We start from the raw sequence: 22,428 nt of genomic DNA, 5'->3' as shown, positions 1-22,428 counted from the left end.
ATGCTAAAAAGAAACGAATAAAGTGCAGAGTGAATTATGTCGCTTAAATCGTATTTGGACTAGAAACAGGCAAGGACTTTGGTTCAAAGAAAAGGAGAAGATGCTATGGGCTTTTGTAGCAGCTCTCTAGATTAGTAAGAGAAGACAGCTCTTGGTGTTTGAGAGACATAATGTTTGCCTACCGTGCAGGTCTTTTTCTAAACTTTCCTTCATTGTTTTTAAACTTCAATAAATTCTTCTTACTTTGATTTTTCTAATCTTCATGCACTTTAAGTCATCGTATATTTTCTCACATAGGTAGAAATTTCTTTAGTCATTTTCCTTCAAATGATGAGCTACGTGCTTGTTGCAAATCAAGATAAAGTGTGCCAATTGCATTTTTTTAATTTATTTATTCATTTAATTTTTGGCTGCATTGGGTCTTCGCTGCTGCACGCGGGCTTTCTCTAGTTGCGGTGAGCGGGGGCTACTCTTTGTTGCGGGGCGCAGGCTTCTCATTGTGGTGGCTTCTCATTGCAGAGCACAGGCTCGAGGCGCGCAGGCTTCAGTAGTTGTGGCACACGGGCTTCAGTAGTTGTGGCTCGCGGGCTGTAGGGCGCAGGCTCAGTAGTGGTGGCGCACGGGCTTTGGTGCTCCGCGGCATGTGGGATATTCCCAGACCAGGGCTTAAACCCGTGTCCCCTGCATCGGCAGGCAGATTCTTAACCACTGCGCCACCAGGGAAGCCCCCAATTGCATTTTATAAAAGCTGTGAGTAAGGGATAGGGGGAGAAGAGGGTTATTATTATGAGATTGTATGAAATCATGTGTGTGTGAAACTTTTGAAAACTGTAAAGCACTATACAATTTAAAGAATTTTTCATTCAATTAAAAAAAGTTAAAAAAAAAAAAAAAAGCTGGGAGTGAAACTTAGGTGGCCTGGGATCAAGGTTTTCCATTTGGATCATGTGAGAGACTTACTGTGAAATTAAGGACATAAGGAAAACCTATCTTTGAAATAGGATCATCCTCAGTGAAGAATAATTTCTGAGGTCATATCCTTAATTTAGTAGATGTACTTTAAAATCTGCTAGAAATTGCCACCACCTTTGAAATGACTTTGTTACAGTCACTGTTTGCTATCCCCCAAACCACAGCTGTTGGCATTTTGATTGCTACGGAAATGAATAGCACTCCACACTGTGGCAATCACACCCATCATAAAAGTTAAATGAACATTCTTGTTATACCCGCTGGATGGAACAGAGGTAGGAGATAAGGATTGAGCACACAGGATAAAACATGTCACTGACGAATTGAAGCTACTGCTTAATACAGCGTCGTGTCTTGCTTGTCACCTATATCTGTTTTGTTTTATTCAAAGCTATTTCAAAAACACAAATACTGTGTTGAAACTGAGAATCAGAATGAATCATTTCTATTATCTGTCAGCATTTGCCTTGCCATTGCTAGACTTCCTGTGTTGTTTTCCCTTGCTGGATGTACAGTTTGATAAATCTTTTTGCAGAGATGCTGTATTCAAAATATGACTGTAGGGCTTCCCTGGTGGCGCAGTGGTTGAGGGTCTGCCTGCCAATGCAGGGGGCGTGGGTTCGTGCCCCGGTCTGGGAAGATCCCACATGCCGCTGAGCGGCTAGGCCCGTGAGCCATGGCCGCTGAGCCTGCGCGTCCGGAGCCTGTGCTCCGCAGCGGGAGAGGCCACAGCAGTGAGAGGCCCGCGTACCGCAAAAAAAAAAAAAAAAAAAGACTGTAGTCAGCATATGACTACAAAGAACTATCATTTCTGAATTGGGAACATTGCATTGGTTGTGGGGTTTTTTTGTCATAAAATTTTGTGAAAGACCTTTCATTTGTTGTATTAATATTTCATTTTTTAATAAAACTTTTTCCATTTTGGTCTGGTCTCAGAAGGGTTAACATCATGGCTGTCACTACTAACATCTGAATCTCCGGACTAATTGAAATTCAGACCCTGCTCTGTGAGGGCTTCTCTCCACTGCTGGCTCTGCTCTCTGCAGTTTGCTTTAAAAAGTAACAAACTGATTTTGATGTGACCCATTCATTTCAAAAGTTTCTCTATCATTCTTATTTCAGAAGAATAAAAGATTTGAAGCAACCTGATCATTTATCTTGTCTAAAAGCTTCACACCCATAAGGAAGGAATCTCCCTTTACCTCTTAGCTCAGTCTTCGTATGTCCTTTGTAGACATGTCTGATTCTTCTTTGGCGTAGAAGAATTTGTATTCATGGCCTGGACTATAAACTCCTTGAGGGCGGTGAAGCCTTCTTCTGTACCATGCCCTATAGTTCTTAAAACAGGGCATGGAGGGCTTCCCTGGTGGCGCAGTGGTTGAGAGTCCACCTGCTGATGCAGGGGACACGGGTTTGTGCCCCGGTCTGGGAAGATCCCACATGCCGCGGAGCGGCCGGGCCCGTGAGCCATGGCCGCTGGGCCTGCACGTCCGGAGCCTGTGCTCCGCAACGGGAGAGGCCACAACAGTGAGAGGCCCACGTACCAAAAAAAAAAAAAAAAAAAAAAAAAAAAAACAGGGTATGGATATCAGTTTTGCCTACCTCACAAATTTCAGGAGCATAAATGATACATAATAGAATGTACACCTCCTAATAGTGATAAATGCCAAGTGTGCAATTAAAGTTGGCTCAAGACACAGAGCAAAAAACTATATTGTTCTTTTTCACCACTTATATAGCATATCTGGCAGCAACCTTGACATATAGTAAGTGCTTAATAAATGTTTGTTCAATTACGCTGTTTGGACTAGAATTTACCTCTCCTAGGTCACCTCTTTTTGCTAAACCGTACAAATTTTCCTTCTTTCAGAAGGCATTCACTGGGAGTTTCTTTCACATGCCAGAGCCTGGCACTAGCACTATGAAAACAAAGTAAATTCACTATCTTACCTTCCAGCATAGAAGACAGACACAACAAGTAGATACAATTCATTGTGGTAAGTGTTGCAATTAATGTATGTAGACAGTGCTATGGCAACATAGAAAGTAAGCTATGAACAAGAGATTGTTCAGTTCGTTTTTGAAATGAACAGAAATTTGTAAAAAAGAGAGTGGAAGAAGAGCTTTGTCAGAAGCGTAGTTTGATAAGAAATGGATGCTCAAAATAGCACACGGCAGAAAGAGAAGTTTCACGTGGCTCATGAAGAATGTATATGGAGGGCTTATTTGGGGTGCCAAGTTGTAAAGGGTTTCTTAGTACTGGGATGAAGAGTGGATTCTTTTCTGTCGGCACAGGCTGACCCTCTAAACCCCCGTGCGCTTAAGAAAGACAGATGGTCAGGTGGAAGGTATTGGAGTAAGGAAGAAATTGAAAGTGGGGAGAATAGGAGGCTGATAGCATTTAGGAATGGGATGAGATGCTAACCCAGGCAGTGCCAGTAGAAATGGAGGGCAGTAAAGAGAGGAAGAATATGAAACATATTGTTCATCTTAAATTTGCTTGTTGCCCCTGGGAAAAGGAGCTAAGAAGCCAGAAAGCAAGGCATCTGAATAGAGACAGAGAAGCAGGCCATAAAGAGAAGTCTGTTCTGCATGCTAGGAGCACCAGCAAAAAGTCATCCTTCTCCCACATACAGTGGTCCAGGCTTCCCATAGTCACTGTGACTCATTTTGGTGGCTCCTGCTGTCCCTCTCGCTGCCCAGATTTCTGTTATCCTCCTCTCACCGCATTGAAAGTGCACCTATATCAAGGATTTTCCACTTTATGTATAACAGACTTTTCACCTTCGAAACAGTGGTTATCTAGTTGTTAGTCTTGAGAAAGTGACTCTAACCAGGAAAACACCAGGCCAGACAGTCTTATTTACCAGCTGTTCTGAGGTGATGGGAGCCCTGAATAATTACCTTTCAAATATCACCATGTAGTTGACAATCCTTACAGAACGTATTCTGTCCAAATGTTAAAGAACAGGTGGATCGGGCTCCCCTGGTGGCGCAGTGGTTAAAAATCCACGTGCCAATGCAGGGGACACGGGTTCGAGCCCTGGTCCGGGAAGATCCCACATGACGCGGAGCAACTGAACCCGTGTGCCACAACTACTGAGCCTGAGCTGTAGAGCCCGCGAGCCACAACTACTGAGCCCGTGAGCCACAACTTCTGAAGCCCGCGCGCCTACAACCTGTGCTCCACAACAACAGAAGCCACCGCAGCGAGAAGCCAGCGCACCACAACGAAGAGTAGCCCCCGCTTGTCGCAACTAGAGAAAGCCCACGTGCAGCGACGAAGACCCAACACAGCCAAAAATAAATAACTTAAAAAAAAAACAAAACAGGTGGATCACTGAAGAGGAAATGTAAAAAGCTAGTAAGCTTCTGAAAATATTATTAACCTCTCTAGTAATCAGGAAAAAAAACTAAGCACAGAATAAGATACTGTTTTCCAACTCTCAATTTGCAAAACTTAAAAAGCCAGACAATACTAAGTGGTATTAAGGATAGGAAACAGAGACCCCTGTTACATGTTGATGCTAATGCATTTTGCTACAACCACACAGAAGGGCAATTTGGTGATATCTGGCAAAGTTGAAGATCCCCCATGTCTAGCAACTCCAGTCTTAGAAACTCTCCCATAAGTACATGTGGAGATATTCACAAGAATATTGATGGCAGCCTCCTTTTTTTTTAAGATGAGAGGTTTTTTTTTTAATTGAAGTGTAGTTGATTTACAGTGTTGTATTAATTTCTGCTGTACAGCAAAGTGATTCAGTTATACACACACACACACACACACACACACACATTCTTTTTTATATTCTTTTTCCTTTATGGTTTATCACAGGATATTGAATATAGTTCCCTGTGCTAGACGGTAAGACCTTGTTGCTTATCCATTCTGTATCTAATAGTTTGTATCTGCTAACCCCAAACTCCCAATTAATTCTTCCCCCATCCTCCTTCCCCTTAGCAACCACAAGTCTCTTCTTTATGTCTGTGAGTCTGCTTCTGTTTTGTAGGTAGGTTCATCTGTGTCATATTTTAGACTCCACATATAAGTGATATCATATGGTATTTGTCTTTCTCTCTCTGGCTTACCTCACCTAGTATAATAATCTCTAGTTGCATCCATGTTGCTGCAAATGGCATTATTTCATTCTTTTTTATGTCTGAGTAGCATTCCAGTGTTTATATGTTCCACATCTTTTTTATCCATTCATCTGTCAATGGACATTTAGGTTGTTTCCATGTCTTGGCTATTATGAATAGTGCTGTTATGAACATAGGAGGGCATGTAGCTTTTTGAATTATAGTGGCAGCCTCTTTTCAATAGTCTGTAAGCCAGTCCTTCAGAAAATGGGTAGTCATTCAACAGAATTTATGTGAAACAACAAAACCTTACATGTATCAACAAGGATAAATCTGAAAAACAAAAAGATGAGCAGAAATTTCAAGTTCCAAGTGAGTGCTGGTCAGGATGGCATCCCATGATGGATAATGACATATGTATACAATTAAAACTTACAAATGTATAAGATCATACATTTGCTATGGGTACACAAAAAATAGAAGTGTGAAACGTACATGGGAATGATAAACACCAACTTCAGGAGAGTGGCTTTCTTAGAAGGAAAGGGGGGTTATTTCACTGAAAGATATTTGGGGGCTTCAGTTGTCTTTATAAAGTTTTATTTGTTAGGCAGGTGCACAGTTTTTATGGTACTCTGAAATTCTTGTATGACTAAAATACTTACAATAAAGAAAAAACCCTGCATATGGCTTTACTTGTGTGTTCATTCATTTAACCTGTCACCCGTAAGTCTTTTCAGCTCCCCATTCATTTATTATTCTTTTCTGTCAAAATAATTTTATTTAAACAATCTCAGAAGTTGATCACGGCTTAAACCAAGTTGGGAGAAAGGAGCATAATTATAATTGAAAGACAGATTTAAGGGAGATTTGAGGGTGAAGTTGCCAAGACTGAACAACTGGATGAATGTATATGTGTGCATGTGGGGGAATGTATTCATTCCCCAGGAATCAAGGGTAATGTATTGAGGTTTCTAGCTTGGTATCAGCCCACTGCGCATGCCAGTGGGACCAAGGAGAAGGAGTGATATTGGAACCAAGGAGAACAGGGTATCTAATTTTGTCTCAGTCCATGTCACACTTTTTTCCCATAACCTGATAGATAATCTTAAAAACTTAAATTCGGTAATTATTTATTAAATATTTGCCATGTACAAGGCACAATAAATATAAAGAGATCCCTTAAATGTATGCATAAATACTCTTTTTCATGAATATGTTTCTTTAAAGTTTATACCATTCATTTTTAAGCATCATGTACAGTTACTGCTCCAGTAAATTAAATTGGGTAAGCAATTTCAACTGAATCCAGTTGAATGGCAGTAGGCAGCCTTCATTAAGTTATGGGGTAACTATTTGAAAAAGAGTGAGAATCCATTAAAACCTTCAGACTGTGCAAACTCAATTTAAGTTTTCAAATTCAGAAGGGAAGTTAAAGGTGGTTATCTTGAAAACATCCCCCAAATGTGTAGTGTATTAACTGAATAACAGCTGGGTAAGGCTAACTTCAGACATTCTTTCTTAAAAGTTATTTAGTTCTTACAACAGTAAATGTACAACTATATGGATAATTTCAGCAACACTTTGAGTGAAAATGGATATATCTATAAAACTAGAACTATTGGTCTGTTATCTCTGTCTTCATCTTTTTCATAGCTTCTCTTGCCTCTTGATTTATTTTCAGAAAAGGGAAGTGGTCTCAGGGACGAATGGGATACAGAGAGGCCAGTCACTGCGTGGGTTTTCAACTCCAGGACTTTTCAACCAAGTCCTTCTTTTCCTTTTCCTAGGCCTCACCCATGTCCTCTGTTCAAAGTTCTATATTTTAGTCCTGTTCCCAGTAGAAACATGGATTCCCAATCTTAAATCCCCTTATGGTCTCACTATTCCTCCTCCATAGATATCTTTCCAAGACTATGTAATAGGCAAAGGCTAGGAAGATGATTTTGTGTTCCAGTGCTGTGTGATCAGCTGGGTTCCTTGGGAGCCTCAAGGGCATTAGATTAGAATGAGACCTTCATAATCTTACCTTTACTCTACCTCATCCCAATATACATCTACATATATATTAATTTTAATTTTGCTTATTGCCTCCAATGTTAGAGAAGTAAGCCAAAGACCACAGTGAAGTAACGATAAAGGCATAATTCCCTAGAGACTTGGAAAAGACATCATTCGTTGCCTCATTATGGCTGCTAGTCAGCCCCTTTGATGTAAAGCATCTGTCCTCTTCAAGGAAACGAGAAAGGTCTGGTTTTCCTTTCTAGTCTGTGAGGAGCCACAAGCCCCATGTTACTGGGTTGCAAGCTGCTTGACTGCGTTTGTTAACATGCTGAAAATTTCATCGTCTGTCTTTAATAAAAGAGGATGTGTGTGAGGGAAGACATCAGCAGATGTGGTTGGGTTTCTGTTCCCCAGTCCATGAGTCATAGCTGGCAGAGAGCAATGACACTACTATGTAATCAGACAGCCAGTCAGTCACCTGGACTTCTTGCATTTCAGTTATATAGTGAGGTAGTCTTTAAATCTGTTTAGAAACCTTTACATGCTCTTCTTTGGTTATGAAAAGGCTTTTCATTCCCTCTCCTTCTGTCTAACAATATTTAGTCATTTATGGCTTCTGTTAATAAAGTTTCATTTGAACATTTATTACCTTAAATAATTACATGGCCAAGAGAAGGATTCTACTTTATGGAAGGATGGACATGTGATCTGATACACTTTTGTTCTGTAGGAACTTCATCTTCTTATAGGAAACTTCATCTCAAAAACCCTAAAAGGACGTAATCTAGAATCTGGAAATAACCTCTAGAACCATGCTTCTCCAATTTTAATAAGCATACAAAGCATTGGCAGATCTTGTTGAAATTCAGATTCTGAGTCAGTAGGTGGCAACTGAAATTCTGAATTTCTGTTAAGCTCCCAGGTGATGCCAATGCTACTCCTTGCAATTTTTGTAGCAAGGCTAGAAGACCTGAAGGCATTCAGTCCAGTGGGCATCCACTAAGCTACCCTGGTCATTGCTGTGGAGGAGAGACATGACAGGCTTAAAAGATAAAGAAGCCCTTGTCTTTGAAGAGAGAAAATAACCATATAAGAAGAAAGTCTTCTATACCTAGTTTTATTCATAAATGTTTAACAAACACATGAAATTTTTTATCAAAATAATGGTTGGTACTATCAAAGCAGTTACCTAAGGCAATGATACTCTTATGTCACATTTGAGCACACCAGTATGTAAATTTCATCAGTTTCTATTTATTCAAATAAGAAGTTACAGTGATGCTTTAAGCGTTACATAATGTATGTCCATAGGCTTTTGAATTTTTTTTAAAAAAAAGCTTTTTTTTACTCTATTAAAATAGACATATCTAAACCAAAATGTTTCATCTGAATGTAGGCATCTATAGCTGCTTTAAAAATATTGAATGATGTTCTTGAATATGCACATTTTTAGTTTATTTGGATTTTGACTCTAGGGGACACAGTTAATGAGTATATGTGAGCTTTCAAGAGATCGGTTATCCCACATTAACTTCATGATGTCAATTTTTTATTATTTTGTTTAATGAGTAACACTAACGTGGATAATGCAAAATTAGAATCATTCCAAACACCATTATAATTAGCATTCCGAACTCATTTTGATAACATATAACTTCCTAATTGTGTTTTCTTCGAATAATATTAACTTTTTTCCATCACTTGATAGCAGAAAGGTGACTTCAAAGTAGTCTAAGGAGAGATGGACCCCAGGCGGCAATTTAGTAACAATAGTAAAGCCTATTTATGTGGCTTGGTATGTACTTCACCACCTGTTTTCACAGCTGTCTTTTCCAGGTTTAACCTAAGAAAGGCTACAAACCTAGTATAGGCAGAGCCAGTTCACACATCCTCAGCATTTGGACTCAGTGGTCATTCAGGCATATTGACAAGAAGATCCTACTTTGTGTGTTTGAGATGATGAGGAGACAGAAAAGAAGAGGGAAAAGACAATAATTTTGTATCCTCATGTAATCTCATTAACAACCCTGTGAAGCAAGTACTGTTCTCATCCCGTTTCCAGAAGAAACTGTGGTCTCAGTGCTTCCTAAGTGCACATGTCACTGGAGCAGAACTGGCATTGGAACCTAGGCATGTGATTCTGTAACCTCTTGAGTGTTTTTAATAATCCCCTTGAGTTGCAATTATAGTTAGGTACAGACTCTGATAATAAAGTGGTTCAAGAAATAACCACTACCCCACAGAGCCATCTGGTTTCTCTCAGCCCCAACACTGGGCCTTTTCTATTTCTGGTTAGTAGGGAATGGTCTCCAGCCGTGGTTCTCCCTCCCCATTTCCTCTCTTCCCACTCAGGATAGCAGGAAGTCTGAACGTTTTATCTACTTAGCATCTCCAGTAAGTCAGGCTGTGAACACACTTCGCCTTCAATTTAGTAGCTGTTTATTGGCAGTCATGCTAAGCTCTGGGAGTGGACATAATTCAGAAATGTGTCCCAGCATCAAGAAACTCAGTATAACAATGGGTGATATGATAACAAAGTTCTTTCAGGAAGACAGAGTAGGTGGTGTTATTTTAGGTTTCCAGTGTGGAGCTATTCACTGCTCAAAAGCTATGTTTATTTGGATTGGTGTTTAAAATTAGAAGTTGACCATCTGTATTTTTCTTGATAAGTATGGAGTCATCCTAACCAAAAGGTTTTCAAAGGTCAGGAATAGCTTATATTTGCAACATTATTTTTGGAAAAGAAAAAAGGATACAGAAGAGTCGGAAAATAATACCCAGCAGTTGAAGACTTAAGACAACTTTGGTATACATCCAAAGAGACATGTTATGCAGCCATTGAAACAAAAATTATAAAGTATGTATAACAACATAAAAATCATAAACATGCATGTGCTAGACCTCAAGCAAAATGAGACAAGAAAAAGTGAACTTGACATTTGTGGAGTGCTTATTATGTGCACGTATCAATACTATGCTACATTTATTTTCTCATTTTATCTTTCTGACAACATGCAAAAAAGTTGATGTTTATTCAGTATTTCGTAAATGAAAGAATTGGGACACAGATATGTTAGGGGACCTCACCATGGTCACAGCCGGTGGTTGAGCAAGAACTCAAATCCAGATCTCTTCAAATCCAAATCTGATCATCTTTTCCCAGCTGATTTACTCTGAGCTATTCAACCCTCCCCCCAGCATTGTTTTTGATTCAGAAATAATTGTATTTACAGTAAAGAGTGGAGTCATATGAATTCAGCTGAAAAAAAATGCTTGCACTGTGAAAACACTAAACCATAAAAATAATTGTGAATTATTTTAGGCTGTATCATAGTTGCCAAGACAATTAATCGTTGACACCATCTGTAAAATGAAAATATAATCTTAGCATAAACAATTTTAGTTTTATCTGATGTTTGAAATATGCATTTATGTAACTGCCAAGGTATCAGCTGCCCTTTGTTAGCCAGAAAGTTCCAGGGGCAAGACAAGAACAGGACAGCCCTTATTCGTAGATAACAAGCAAAGTGTTTTTTCCTCTGGGAAGGCCTTATTTTACTTATTTATATATGTTTGCAGAAATGGCCTAGAATATTGCTAAGGAGAGAAAGCAAAGAATGGGTAGACATAGATTTGTCAACTTTTCCCACTTAATTTTTTATTGCTTGGCATTGAGTTGAAAAAAAGTTCAATTCTTTCCGTCTAAAATTGTATCCCGTTTAACTTTTTTCTCAAGAAAGTACAGTGTGACTAGGTTACTAGGTCTCCATAGGTAACCTATACTTTCTCATTAAAGAAAAAGCTATTTCCTTAACTGCCTGCCCTCTTTAAAGCACAAAGTACACAGCAGCTGTTTGAAAACCTTTTTTTCCCTTCCTGTTTTATCTATTTGTATAAATTGCTACATTGCTTCCATAAAATGCCTCCAGACATAAGGGAGTCATTTGCATAAATGGATGAAGATTTTTGTCTTCCATGAAGGAAAGCTTGCCATGGCCTCTTAATCGTTTTCCTTCCTCTCTCTGGTTCCAGTATCCGGCTGCTCTGATGAACTTGGGAGCCATCCTCCACCTCAATGGACGACTCCAGAAGGCCGAGGCCAACTACCTGCGAGCACTACAGCTCAAGCCGGATGACATCATCACACAGTCCAATCTCCGCAAACTCTGGAACATCATGGAAAAGCAAGGCTTGAAGACTTCCAAGACTTGACACAGGAGGGCCGTACCTCATCCTCCTCCATATTTGAAAGCCGGCTTCATTAACGAACAGAACTTCCCAGCAGTGCTATGACAAGAGCTAGTTTGGACTTCAAAACCGGGGGGCAGAGGTCACTGAGGTCACTGCTACTTCTGGGAGTATCCACTTTGCTGTGGGCACAGCCGTTAACACCAAAAAGAGGAACGTTGGAAACCTCCTGCAGGATATAATTGTTACCCATAGAACTGTAAACCAGAGCACTTAAAACAGGATCTTTTGGCATTCTTAAAGGGGGGAGGGGAGTCTAAGTTTCAAATTTTGTTCAATTTTGAAAGCTCACTTAGAAATTATACTGTTCCTTAAACACTGTGAGAGGAAGTCAGAATTTCTGTTCAGCCACGGTAAACTATTACGGTCAAGTGTTCACACACAGTGATTCAAGTGTCGTGTGAATCCTGGTGAGCTGGCCGGTTGTCCTGACGCTGCTGTCTTCCCTCTTTGGGACAGCCTGCTTATCAGTGTCTAAAACTTAGAAAACTTTTTTTTTTTTTTTAATACTGTGTCAGGATCTGTCAGAGTCTACATTTGTTTCCTGACTAGTGCACATAACGCTTTATGATTTAGATGTCACCATCTTTTGGGCATCCTTTGCTTTTCATGGTCTAAAAAGGGTATACAGAACAGAGCAAACCATGTTTCTCACTGGTGTTGTAGGAGGGAATGAGGAGGCCTTATGTGTTCCAGGCAGGCGTATTTTACTTTGACGTCACTGACGTTTTCCCAAAACTGCCTAGGAGGATTCATTGTATTAATTCTTAGGCTGTTGAAATTGCCTTTTAAAATGGCTATTCCTGGTTAACGCTCATGCTAAGGCAGTAAATCAAAAGGAAGCTTAACAAATGGTCTAGTTCCAATAACTAACCAGCAGCTATGAGACAAAAGGGAAGATGCTTTGTGCCTTCCAGATGTTGCTGGGTTAAAAATCAAGTCTGTGCGAGGGTGTATAATGATGGTTGCCAACGATTTTATATTTTGGAAAGAGTCGGTATGAAATGCTAATCACTTCCTAATAGGTACCTAAACAGCAGTGCTGATAAGTTTTTGAGGAATTATTTTTAATCATACTTTGTTCTTCCCAAAAGACATAAAAAATGACTTATTTTAAGCTGCAGTAGACTATAGCATTAGCCCACATGTTTCTAGGTCTCCTGCCAAGTGCTTTTCACAGTTGAAAACTATTTTTCACTAGCAAATTTGGCATTTTATTTCATTACCTATTAGTAACCACTTCAGTGATAATTTCACAAGTAAAAGACTATAAGGGAAGTAGAGAGAAAGAAACATTTACTGAACATTTTTTGACTTGCAGTCAAACTTTGCTACTAAAAATTAACTTTGTAAAAACAACAATCCACTCTCAACTTCTTCCTAGAGAAAGTAGCTATACAATACCCAACATATTTATTTATTTATTATTCTACCATAACAAAGTAACAAAACTTGATTCATTAAACCAGTTCTTTGCAACTTAAAATTAGCTTTTTTTCTTGTCCTTTCACATTCAGTGTATATATGGTCAGCATCCCCATTTAAGGGAAGCTGGACATGCAAATAGATCATATTATGTTTTCTTCATATTTTATATGTTTTGCTGCATATCTGAATAAGGTGGGATAAAGAATTAAAGTAGTGTTCCTATGGCATTAGTGTTTTGGTGAGAAAGGCAACATAGTGAGAGAGATTTGTTGATGGCGTTAAAAGAAGGCCCTCCTAATATGTATATTATTTGGTAAACATTTCATTGAAGGGCCAAAAGTTAAATTATAATTAAATCACTGTGTTTTCAGAATGATATTTAATGCTTAACAACAACAAACACGTGGTCAAACCAAAAGCGTGGATTGAAGTATATTTTTCATCTTCTAGTGCATTGGCAATTGCAAAACAAAAATTAATAAAGGAAAAAAGGAATTTAATATAAGGATATAGAGGTGAATTCAGTGTCTAACATTTTTATTTATTTAAATAGTTATTGACCTATGATGACTTCCTAGTCTTAACATTTTGTGTCTTTTTATTGTTATTGTTCTTTTCACACACTTGGTTCTTGGTAGGTTCGCTGATGGCACAGCAGAGGCACTTCATGTTGACCCAGTTCCCAAGTAGCGTTAATAATTGGGCCTGTGTCATAAAATGGATCATTAACAACTAAATGTCCCTGACACCTTTCACTACAGGGCTGGGCTTAGTAACTGACCAACTTGGGGGGAGTGTTGAGGGGGTCTGTAGAACATGGTCAAAAAATGTCTCCGCTCAGGGATTTATGGTGGATTATTGCAGACAGTGCTAAAAATATAGAGCACAAGTTTACTAAATTAAAATTTTATTTTTTGAGAAACTGTTGTTTGTATAAATTATCAAGATTTGTAGGCTTTCCTTTTGTAGAAATAATTGTTTTATGTGCCAGAGAATTTCGATTTTGTTTTCAACAATAAAGCATTGATAACAAATACGTTTATTAGCCTTTTTAAAATCGTCTACAGCAACAACACTTATACTGTCTTGGATTTTAACAGACCGATGAGAAAGCTGGAAATCTCCAGAAACTTTTCCCAAACCCCATTTTAGATATTAACTTTGTAGATTCCTTTAGGTTTTTTTAAATGACCTCATCAAGTTGTCTCACATATTTGGAACTTTCTCATCTGATCCACGATTTACTTGCTAAACAAAAGGTCTTCACTCCACTCTTTGGAAGTAGACAATGAACTAACACAATAACATCAGAGAGCAGTTGTAAGAAGTTGGGAGAATGTTTTGGAAAACTTAAGAGAAAAACTTCACAGAAATTTCAAGTGAACAAGAAGCTTCAAATTCCAGCAGTACCCCAGGGGGCAAAATACATCTCAAATCTCTATGGAATAACAACATCAAGAGGTCAATATGTGGTGAAGTGGCAGAGAGAATGAAAGCCAATTCAAAGTCTTCTCTGGGGCTTCCCTGGTGGCACAGTGGTTGAGAGTCCGCCTGCCAATGCAGGGGACACGGGTTCATGCCCCAGTCCGGGAAGATCCCACATGCCATGGAGCAGCTGGGCCCGTGAACCATGGCTGAGCCTGCGCGTCCGGAGCCTGTGCTCCGCAACGGGAGAAGCCACAACAGTGAGAGGCCCACGTACCGCAAAAAAAAAAAAAAAAGACAAAGTCTTCTCTGATTGCATTCTGCAGGAAGACCACCCAAAATCACACTGGAAGAAGGTTAAAATCCTGGTACGCACCTTTCTCTACTACAAAACTAAATAAAACAGAATTACCCTGGTTGCATTGCCATTTCAGCTTGTGGCAGTTCCAATGCTTAAGCCAAGTTTTCTAGCAATACCCCTTCATTAAACTGAGTTGAGTGTTAAACAGTAGGAAACAAATTCTATAGTATTGGAAATAATATTTAAATTAAGTGAAAAATCATATTCCAAAGGTACATAAAAATGAATTAGAATGATTACAATTCTTAAATTATCCAAAGAAACCCAGTTTTTCCCTTGTAAGAGAATAACCACAGCTTAGGTGCATTTCCTTTCTTTGTACTGTAAATGTATACTATGTGAAAACTGTCATCACTTTCATTTGTGAAAACATCAAATGAAAAGTCATTGGATCCCCAAATCTCAACTGTTTAGGAAGTGATTTTCAAAAATATCATGTTGATCATGAGCAAATAGTAGATGTAATTTTCATTTATGATCTATTTTATGTTCTACCAACAGTGTGCCAGGCTAGAAAAACAATGTGAGAAAAGAAAGACATGGCCCCTGCCTTCACTGGTTTCAGAACGTAGTGCCCCAATCCAAGTTAACACTCTACCCTGATTTTAGAATAGAATCAACTGTGCAATTATTTCATACTAAGATGACTTAATATCTAACATTTCTGTAGCTTGTTGTATAACTGCCACTAACTAGTTTTGGGAACTTGGTTAAATCACTTATCTTGGGGGCCTTGTACTCCTCAGGTGGAAAGTAAATGGCTTTAGTTACATGTTCACTGAAGTAAGTCTTGTTTGGCTCTCACAGTCTAAATTGTTCAGATGTTTTTCATGCCTTACCTGTCTTAGTCTGTTTGGACAGCTATAACAAAACACCACAAGCTGGGTAGTTTATAAATAACAGAAATTTGTTTCTTACAGTTCTGAAGGCTGGAAGTCTAAGATTAGGGTGCCAGCATAGTCAAGTGAGGGCCCTCTTCCGGGTAGCAGACTTCCTGTGCCCCCTCACATGATGGAAGGGGTGAGAGTTCTCTGGAGCCTCTCTTATAAGGGCATTAGTTCCATTCATGAGGGCTCTGCCCTCATGACCTAAGCACCCCTAATACCATCACCTATGGGCGTTAGGTATTCAACATATGAGTTTTGGTGGAATGTAAATATCCAGACTATCATAGCAACCTTCTTTCATCTTCATGATCACTCTGTAGTAAGAGAGGTGGAGAAGGTGATTTGTGGGAGATGGAATAGCTAGAGAAATACCAAAGGGGGTGGAGAAACCACCTCCGGACTCAGGTTCACTGCCTGAGTGCTCTCATGACACAGGACGTGTGAGCATAGGGCAGCATGGGGACAGGCTTGCTGCTTGCTAGCTTTGGGACATGGACAGGTTATTTCATACCTCTGAGCCCTGGTTTCCTTATCTGTGAAGCTGGGACATAACCTCACACATCCACAGGGTGTTTGGCATAAAATAAAATCCTTATAGCTAAATTTTATCCCATAATCCAGGAATTAGGCAATATATAATTTTGTTATTATATAAAAATTTTAACAGGATAATCGAATTCTCTGTCAGTCTTTACCCTGTCTACTGTATTTTGTGTTCTACTCAACAACAACTCAAGCTCTCCTTATAACTGATTCCTGAATGTGCTGTACCCACATCTCTCAGCAGAATAGAGTCGTGCTCTCCTCCAGGATCAAAACTAGAGAATCAGGGTCTTCTAAATGTGGCCACTTGTACCAGAACAGTGTTTGAAGTAGGGAATTTGACCCTGCTTGGGATATTAACACTTTTCTATAGTTCACCAATAAAAACAAAACTATGTCATCTTTTCTGTACACAGAAAATCTGATGATATCAGCAGCCCTTATTATAACTACTACAAATTAATGATTATTATTGATTAAACATTAGCCACAATGTGTCTCTATTTGACCTTCAAGCTCTACATTTTTGAGAAAGCCAAGGTGGAGAGAGAAAGGATGGGCACATGGGAAATGGACAGTTAATTGCCATTAGAAATAATTAAGTTTTTGTTGTAGAAGAGGAGAATTTGATTGGAACAGTTTGAGACTGTGTCCTTTTTGGTTGCTTCATAACCTGCCAAGATTGAGCCACTGTATTATAGGGGGGAAAACGTTTAACAAAGAAGAGAATGGAGAGAACAACCACAGGAGAGGTTGGAAAAATGTTCAACCAATTTGAAGTTTAGACTAGAACTGTCCGTCTATTCTGATTTGAAATATATTTAATTTCTCTCCTACCTCCTTTGGATTTGACAGGAATATCCCTCATTCAAGACAAAGCTATCAGCCATTCTCAAGTCAGATGGAGAGAATCGAGTTCGATATTTCAGTAATAGCTCAAGACTCCTAGAAGCACTTTTTCTAATAATTTTCGATCATGTATCTTTCTTTTCCATCCCAGAAGACTCAAAATAACTCCTCTGAGAACTTTCTCTTGGTAACATCATTGAGCAGCTAGAGACTATAATGAAAGTTTAAAAAACATATTGAGAGAGAAATCAAGCAAAGTAATTTCTTTCCAAAAATACTAAAAATGTCATAAAAGAATTAAAATGCTTTTTTTTTTTTAAAGCTGGACACTCCTCTAGTATTGTGTAAAAGATCATTGTTACCAGAGAATCAGAATTGGTGAGGGAGGAGAGGGGTGAGTTTGTGTGTGAGGGATAGAAACAAGTGATTACCTTTGATTTTTTAAAATTTATTTATTTATTTATTTTTGGCTGCATTGGGTCTCCTTTGCTGCGCGCGGGCTTTCTCTAGTTGCGAAGAGCGGAGACTGCTCTTCGTTGTGGTGTATGGGCTTCTCATTGCAGTGGCTTCTCTTGTTGCAGAGCACGGGTGCTAGGCACACAGGCTTCAGTAGCTGTGGCGCACAGGCTTCAGTAGTTGTGGCTCACGAGCTCTAGAGCGCAGGCTCAGTAGTTGTGGCGCACTGGCTTTGTTGCTCCGCGGCATGTGGGATCTTCCCAGACCAGGGCTCGAACCCACGTCCCCTGCATTGGCAGGAGGATTCTTAATCACTGCAGCACCAGGGAAGCCCCTGGCTAGCGTTTTATCCTTTATTTTACTTGAGGCTTTTTTTTTTGGAGTGCACTAGCTAGATGAAAGCTTTTTATAGGCCAAAGAATAATTGTAAAATATGAATAACATGCCATTTCCCTGTTGCAGTGTAACAACAGTAAATACATTTGCTACAAGTCTTTATGATCATTGACTAATCTTGTGTGATTCCCTTTCACCAACCTTGTCCACTTTCTCTCTGTTATACACACACACGTGCTTGCACACACATCCATGTACACACACACACAGTCTCACTCTAACTCACTCACTATGTGGCTGGAAACTCTACAACTAAACTTGAGTTCAAACATAAGTGTCTGTTCATTTGATCCTCCAGGAGAGGAAGTCATGAGGATTGAGACATACTTTGAAATGTTTTGATTAGCGGAGGAAATAAAGTGAGATCAAAGCTTTTGTCCTTCAGTGAGCAATTTAAATCCAGACAAGCAAGAGTCCAAAGGAGATGAGGGCAGGCACTTCTTAAGCTCCTGTTGTAAACACCTTGGCATATCTCTTCACACTCTCCTCTGTGCCTGTCAACAACCGAGCTGAATCACTCCTCTATCTAGGGCACTTTCCTGTCCTCATTCTGGAAAAGAAATACCACTCAGATCATGAGAAGACATGGCAAACGTAGATTTGTTGCCCTCCATTTTCAGGATAAGAGAAATTGCCAAAATGACCTTTAAATATCTTAGTTTTAAACGTATTTCATCTTGGAGACATTAACCGAATGATTAAGCAATATGAATTCTCTAATACAGGAAGCAACACACTCAGTAATTCTAAGCACTGCTGAAAATGAGGTGACCGCTGGAGCACCCCAATTATATCACCTTTCTCCATTGGCTTTAGCTCCCCAGGTGGTGTTATATGCCATACATGGCATTCAACTTGCTCCTTGGAATTGCAGGGCAGTGGGGTCCTTCCCATAGATATAAATCTGAATGAAGAGAGTTAATTATTTCATTTTTTCACTCTCAAGATTGTGTTCCTGTTGTAATTATCTTTTTTGCATGCAGAGCATTTTGCAGTTTTCAAAAGGCTTCATATTATTTTTATACTTAGCTCTTGAAAACAATTTGACAAAGTAGACAAGAGAATCATAATTACCCTCAAATCCAAACTCCAGATGAGGATTCAGAAGCTTAGAATGGCCATATGACTCATTCGAGATCACGTTCAGTACAAAAGCAGGTCTTTCTCTCTCCTAATTTTATGACTTTAGTCTAAATCCTGGGCAGGCATTGATGGGTATGGACACAATCAATACACCATTATTCCCTTAGTCTCTGAGGATCAGATGTGATTGAGGAGTGTTTCCATCCGAAAGACTTTCACTGAAAACTAGAGACCAGTTCCACCTACCTCCCTACATGGTGAGAGGGTAGAAAGAGGAGAGGATCATTCAATCGTACAACAAGAATACATGGTTCACAAAAATAATTTAGCTTTTTTCCAGTCCCTTTGTTTTCTTTCTTTACTTGTCTGTAGTGGGGGGTTGGCATGAATTGCTTCTAATTTAAGTGTACCAATTGCAGCTTTCTCTTGCAATTCAGGCGTCAGCTGAGCTCAGCCGATGTTTGGCCTCCCCATCTTCTGTGGAAGGTTTGGTGCAGTTCCCTAGTTCTTGTGAATACCTGCCTCTCACATCCTGAGGCTCTGAGCCTCCGCTTCCACTCTTCTCTTGGCTTTTTCTTCTTACTGCTCCGCCATTCAGAGCAGACTCTTTTCTGATTTCCCCTAAAACCATTTGCATTTGTGTATGTGGCCAGCTTTAAAGGTTTGGGTGGCACAGTGGTTTTAATCAAATAACTTAAAATTGAATATGAACATCCTTGTTTTCTGTATTTCTCTAGCCTCTCCCGGCAAGTGGGATTTCTCACTGGTTACCTCTCTCCGAGGGTTTCAGTCCCCTCTCAGGGGGTCCTCTCTCCTGTGCTCATCCTAATCTCAAAATTCCCTTTACCTGCTTATGCAGAGGCCTCCAGACCTGTCCTCCTATAAGGAAAGCTGATTATCCAGGTGTTTTTCGTAAAACAGAGTTTGAAAACTGGCAGCCTATAGGCTGAATTTAGCCTCCACACATGTTTTTTAAAGTGTGAACAAATATTTAGGAAGCTAGAGTTTTAAAAAAAACAAAAATAAAAACAAACTTGGGTTTCTGGTTTTCCTTGAAATACAAAATATCTGGCCACTGGGGCCACATCTCTGTGGGCAGCTGCCGTTCCATTTGGATAGGACTTTACTTGCAGGTGTGTCACGGTCCCCACCCCACCCCCACCCCTGCTTCTGCTCAGTCTCTAGAGGCATTTGAGTTCAAAACTCCTGCTCTAATCAAAGTCAGTTCCTCCCTTACCAGGTGATTCTGTGACATCTGCTGTTAATATATTTTTTTCTCTACCACATGATCTTATAAAAGTGTACTCGAAATGAGAGAAGGTGGTGGTGGTGGTGTAATGAGTTGGGAGATTGGGATTGACATATATACACTAATATGTATAAAATAGATAACTAATAAGAACCTGCTGTATAAAAAATAAGTAAATAAATAAAATTTTTTAAAAAGTGTACTCGAAATGTTCAAAGATGATGATTTACCTAGAATTTTTTAAGTATTTGAAAATTTCTTTAGGACTAGGTTCTATCACACCGTTTTTAAAAAACTGAGTTGTTTCCGCTTTTTGGATATTATGATTAGTGCTGCTACGAACATTTATGTACAAGCTTTCATGTGAACACGTGTTTTCAGTTCTTTTGGATAGATACATAGGAGTAAAACTGTAGGGTCCTAGGACCATTCTACATTTAGTTTTTTGGGGTTTTTTTTGTTTTTTGTTTTTTGCGGTACACGGGCCTCTCACTGTTGTGGCCTCTCCCGTTGTGGAGCACAGGCTCCGGACGCGCAGGCTCAGCGGCCATGGCTCACGGGCCCAGCCGCTCCGTGGCATGTGGGATCTTCCCGGACCGGGGCACGAACCCGTGTCCCCTGCATCGGCAGGCGGACTCTCAACCACTGCGCCACCAGGGAAGCCCTACATTTAGTTTTCTGAGCAACTGCCAAACTGTCTTCCACAGTGGCTCCCCCACTTAACATTCCCATCAGTAATATATGAGAGTCTGACGTCTCCATGTCCTCATCAATGCTTGATATGTTCTTTTTTTTTTTTCATTATAACAATCCTACTGGGTGCGAAGTGGTATCTCATTGTGGTATTTATTTGCATTTCCCTGATGGCTAACATCATACCATTTAAAAAATTTTTTAATTTTAGTAACAATGAAGTTTGCAAACGAATTGAGGAAATAATTGACAATATTATGGAAACTTTTTCTCTTTTCTCTCAATTTGCTTTAATGTTATTAACTAATTCAGATAATGCCTGGCTTATAAAACTTAACTCTTTGTTGGTGTTTGACTAATGGACTGTTGCAATTCATCATGCCAGAAAAAGACCCCTTCTAATGTACCATATTGCCTCAGAACAGAGTTATTTTTCCTATCGCTTATCTTGCAACCTTATCTATTCAGCTATAGTTATACAAATCGTTTTAAACGCCTCCTACTGCAGAATTTAATTTTGATGGATGGAGACCCAGTCTCAAACCTACAAAGAGTGTGATGCTGAGGGAACCAAAAAAATGAGACAGATGTTTAAGGACAGGCATATTCTGTTTCACCTTTTAACTCTAACTGGAGATAGTAAATGAACACCAACAAAAAAGTCCATATGCAAGAATTTTGCTCTTGAATTTGGCATATTCATTGGGTTTTTTTCAGTTAATAACAAGTGGTAGCTTTTGAATCCATAAATACCTGATATAATTTGTAAGTTGATTAAAGTTAGTTTACTTCATCACTTTCTATGCAGAAGTCTGTGCCAAACCCTATTAAAAGTTTCATCAGTTTAGGAATTTCTTATCTGAAGGGTCTGTTTGTCCTGTCTCTCCATAATTGTCTTCAATAGAGTGAACGTGATTAATGGGCTGTTTCATTTTTCAGGATAAAGCTTTTTCCTTTTCCCAGCAATGCTAGCAAATTACTTGATTAATATCAAAAAGCTCTCATTCACACATAACCTTTGAATAAACAAGTTATGATACTTTTGGCAACATGTGAAGAGGTATTCCTGTAAGTAGGCTATAAAGGAAATTGCCTTTGTAATTAAATATATAAAGAGGGAGCCTATTTTTTGCTTGTTACAAATCTTTTTTTTTTCTTCTCTCCTATAAGTGGAGAATGTATAATGAGATTGGGCAAAAGCAGAACGCAGGATATCTTTCTCTATGCTAGGTTTCCATTTGTATTTCCCTCACCACTGGAAGCCAGGAAGAAAACTGTGAAACATTTATGAAACTTAAATAGAGTTTCTAGTTCATAAATTTTAGGGCTCTTTAGCTTTCCGTTAAAGTGCAGCAACAGGAAGTAATCAATCCCTTGTTGACTGAAAGATAGATACACCCCCCAAAAAACAAACTTCCCTGATATTAATTCTTTAAAAATCAGAGTCTGGATAACAGCTGTTTTCATGGAGCAGAGAAAAGGCCTTTATGAATAAGAAATAATTTTAAGTGAAAATGGAGGAAAGTGAAAGGAACTAACATATGTCCTCATCATACAGTAAATACTTTATATACATCCTATTTCATATAGAAAATTAAAGCTACCCTTTATTGCTGCATTGTTAGTTCCCTATCCAGTAGTCATTTCTCTAATAGTTCAACTATTAGAACACCAACTTTGTCATAGATTTTTGCCCAGATCTGGTTGATGGGTTGTCATTGGTCCAAGCCAGAGGTCAGCAAACTATGGTC

General features: G+C 39.2%; 1 protein-coding gene across 6 annotated transcripts in view; it reads left to right on the top strand.

Moving 5' to 3' along the window:
* TMTC2 (transmembrane O-mannosyltransferase targeting cadherins 2) overlaps window positions 1-22,428 on the top strand; it is a 663,780-nt gene that overhangs the window by 396,339 nt on the left and 245,013 nt on the right. For 2 of the 6 annotated variants that reach the window (XM_081250396.1, XM_081250395.1), the window contains one exon: window positions 11,092-13,985. The exons of the other annotated variants lie outside the window; for them this stretch is intronic. In XM_081250396.1, coding sequence (XP_081106522.1) covers window positions 11,092-11,271 — 180 coding nt within the window. In that variant the 3' untranslated portion in view covers window positions 11,272-13,985. Of the gene's footprint in view, window positions 1-11,091; window positions 13,986-22,428 lie in introns of those variants that run through there. 6 annotated transcript variants of the gene reach the window in all.

This window comes from Mesoplodon bidens (genome assembly GCF_964165515.1).
Source record: "Mesoplodon bidens genome assembly, chromosome: 11".
In the NCBI taxonomy this organism is placed as follows: domain Eukaryota; kingdom Metazoa; phylum Chordata; class Mammalia; order Artiodactyla; family Ziphiidae; genus Mesoplodon; species Mesoplodon bidens.
The sequence above is the reverse complement of the archived record's forward strand: the minus strand, read 5'-3'. Positions and strand labels throughout refer to the sequence as shown.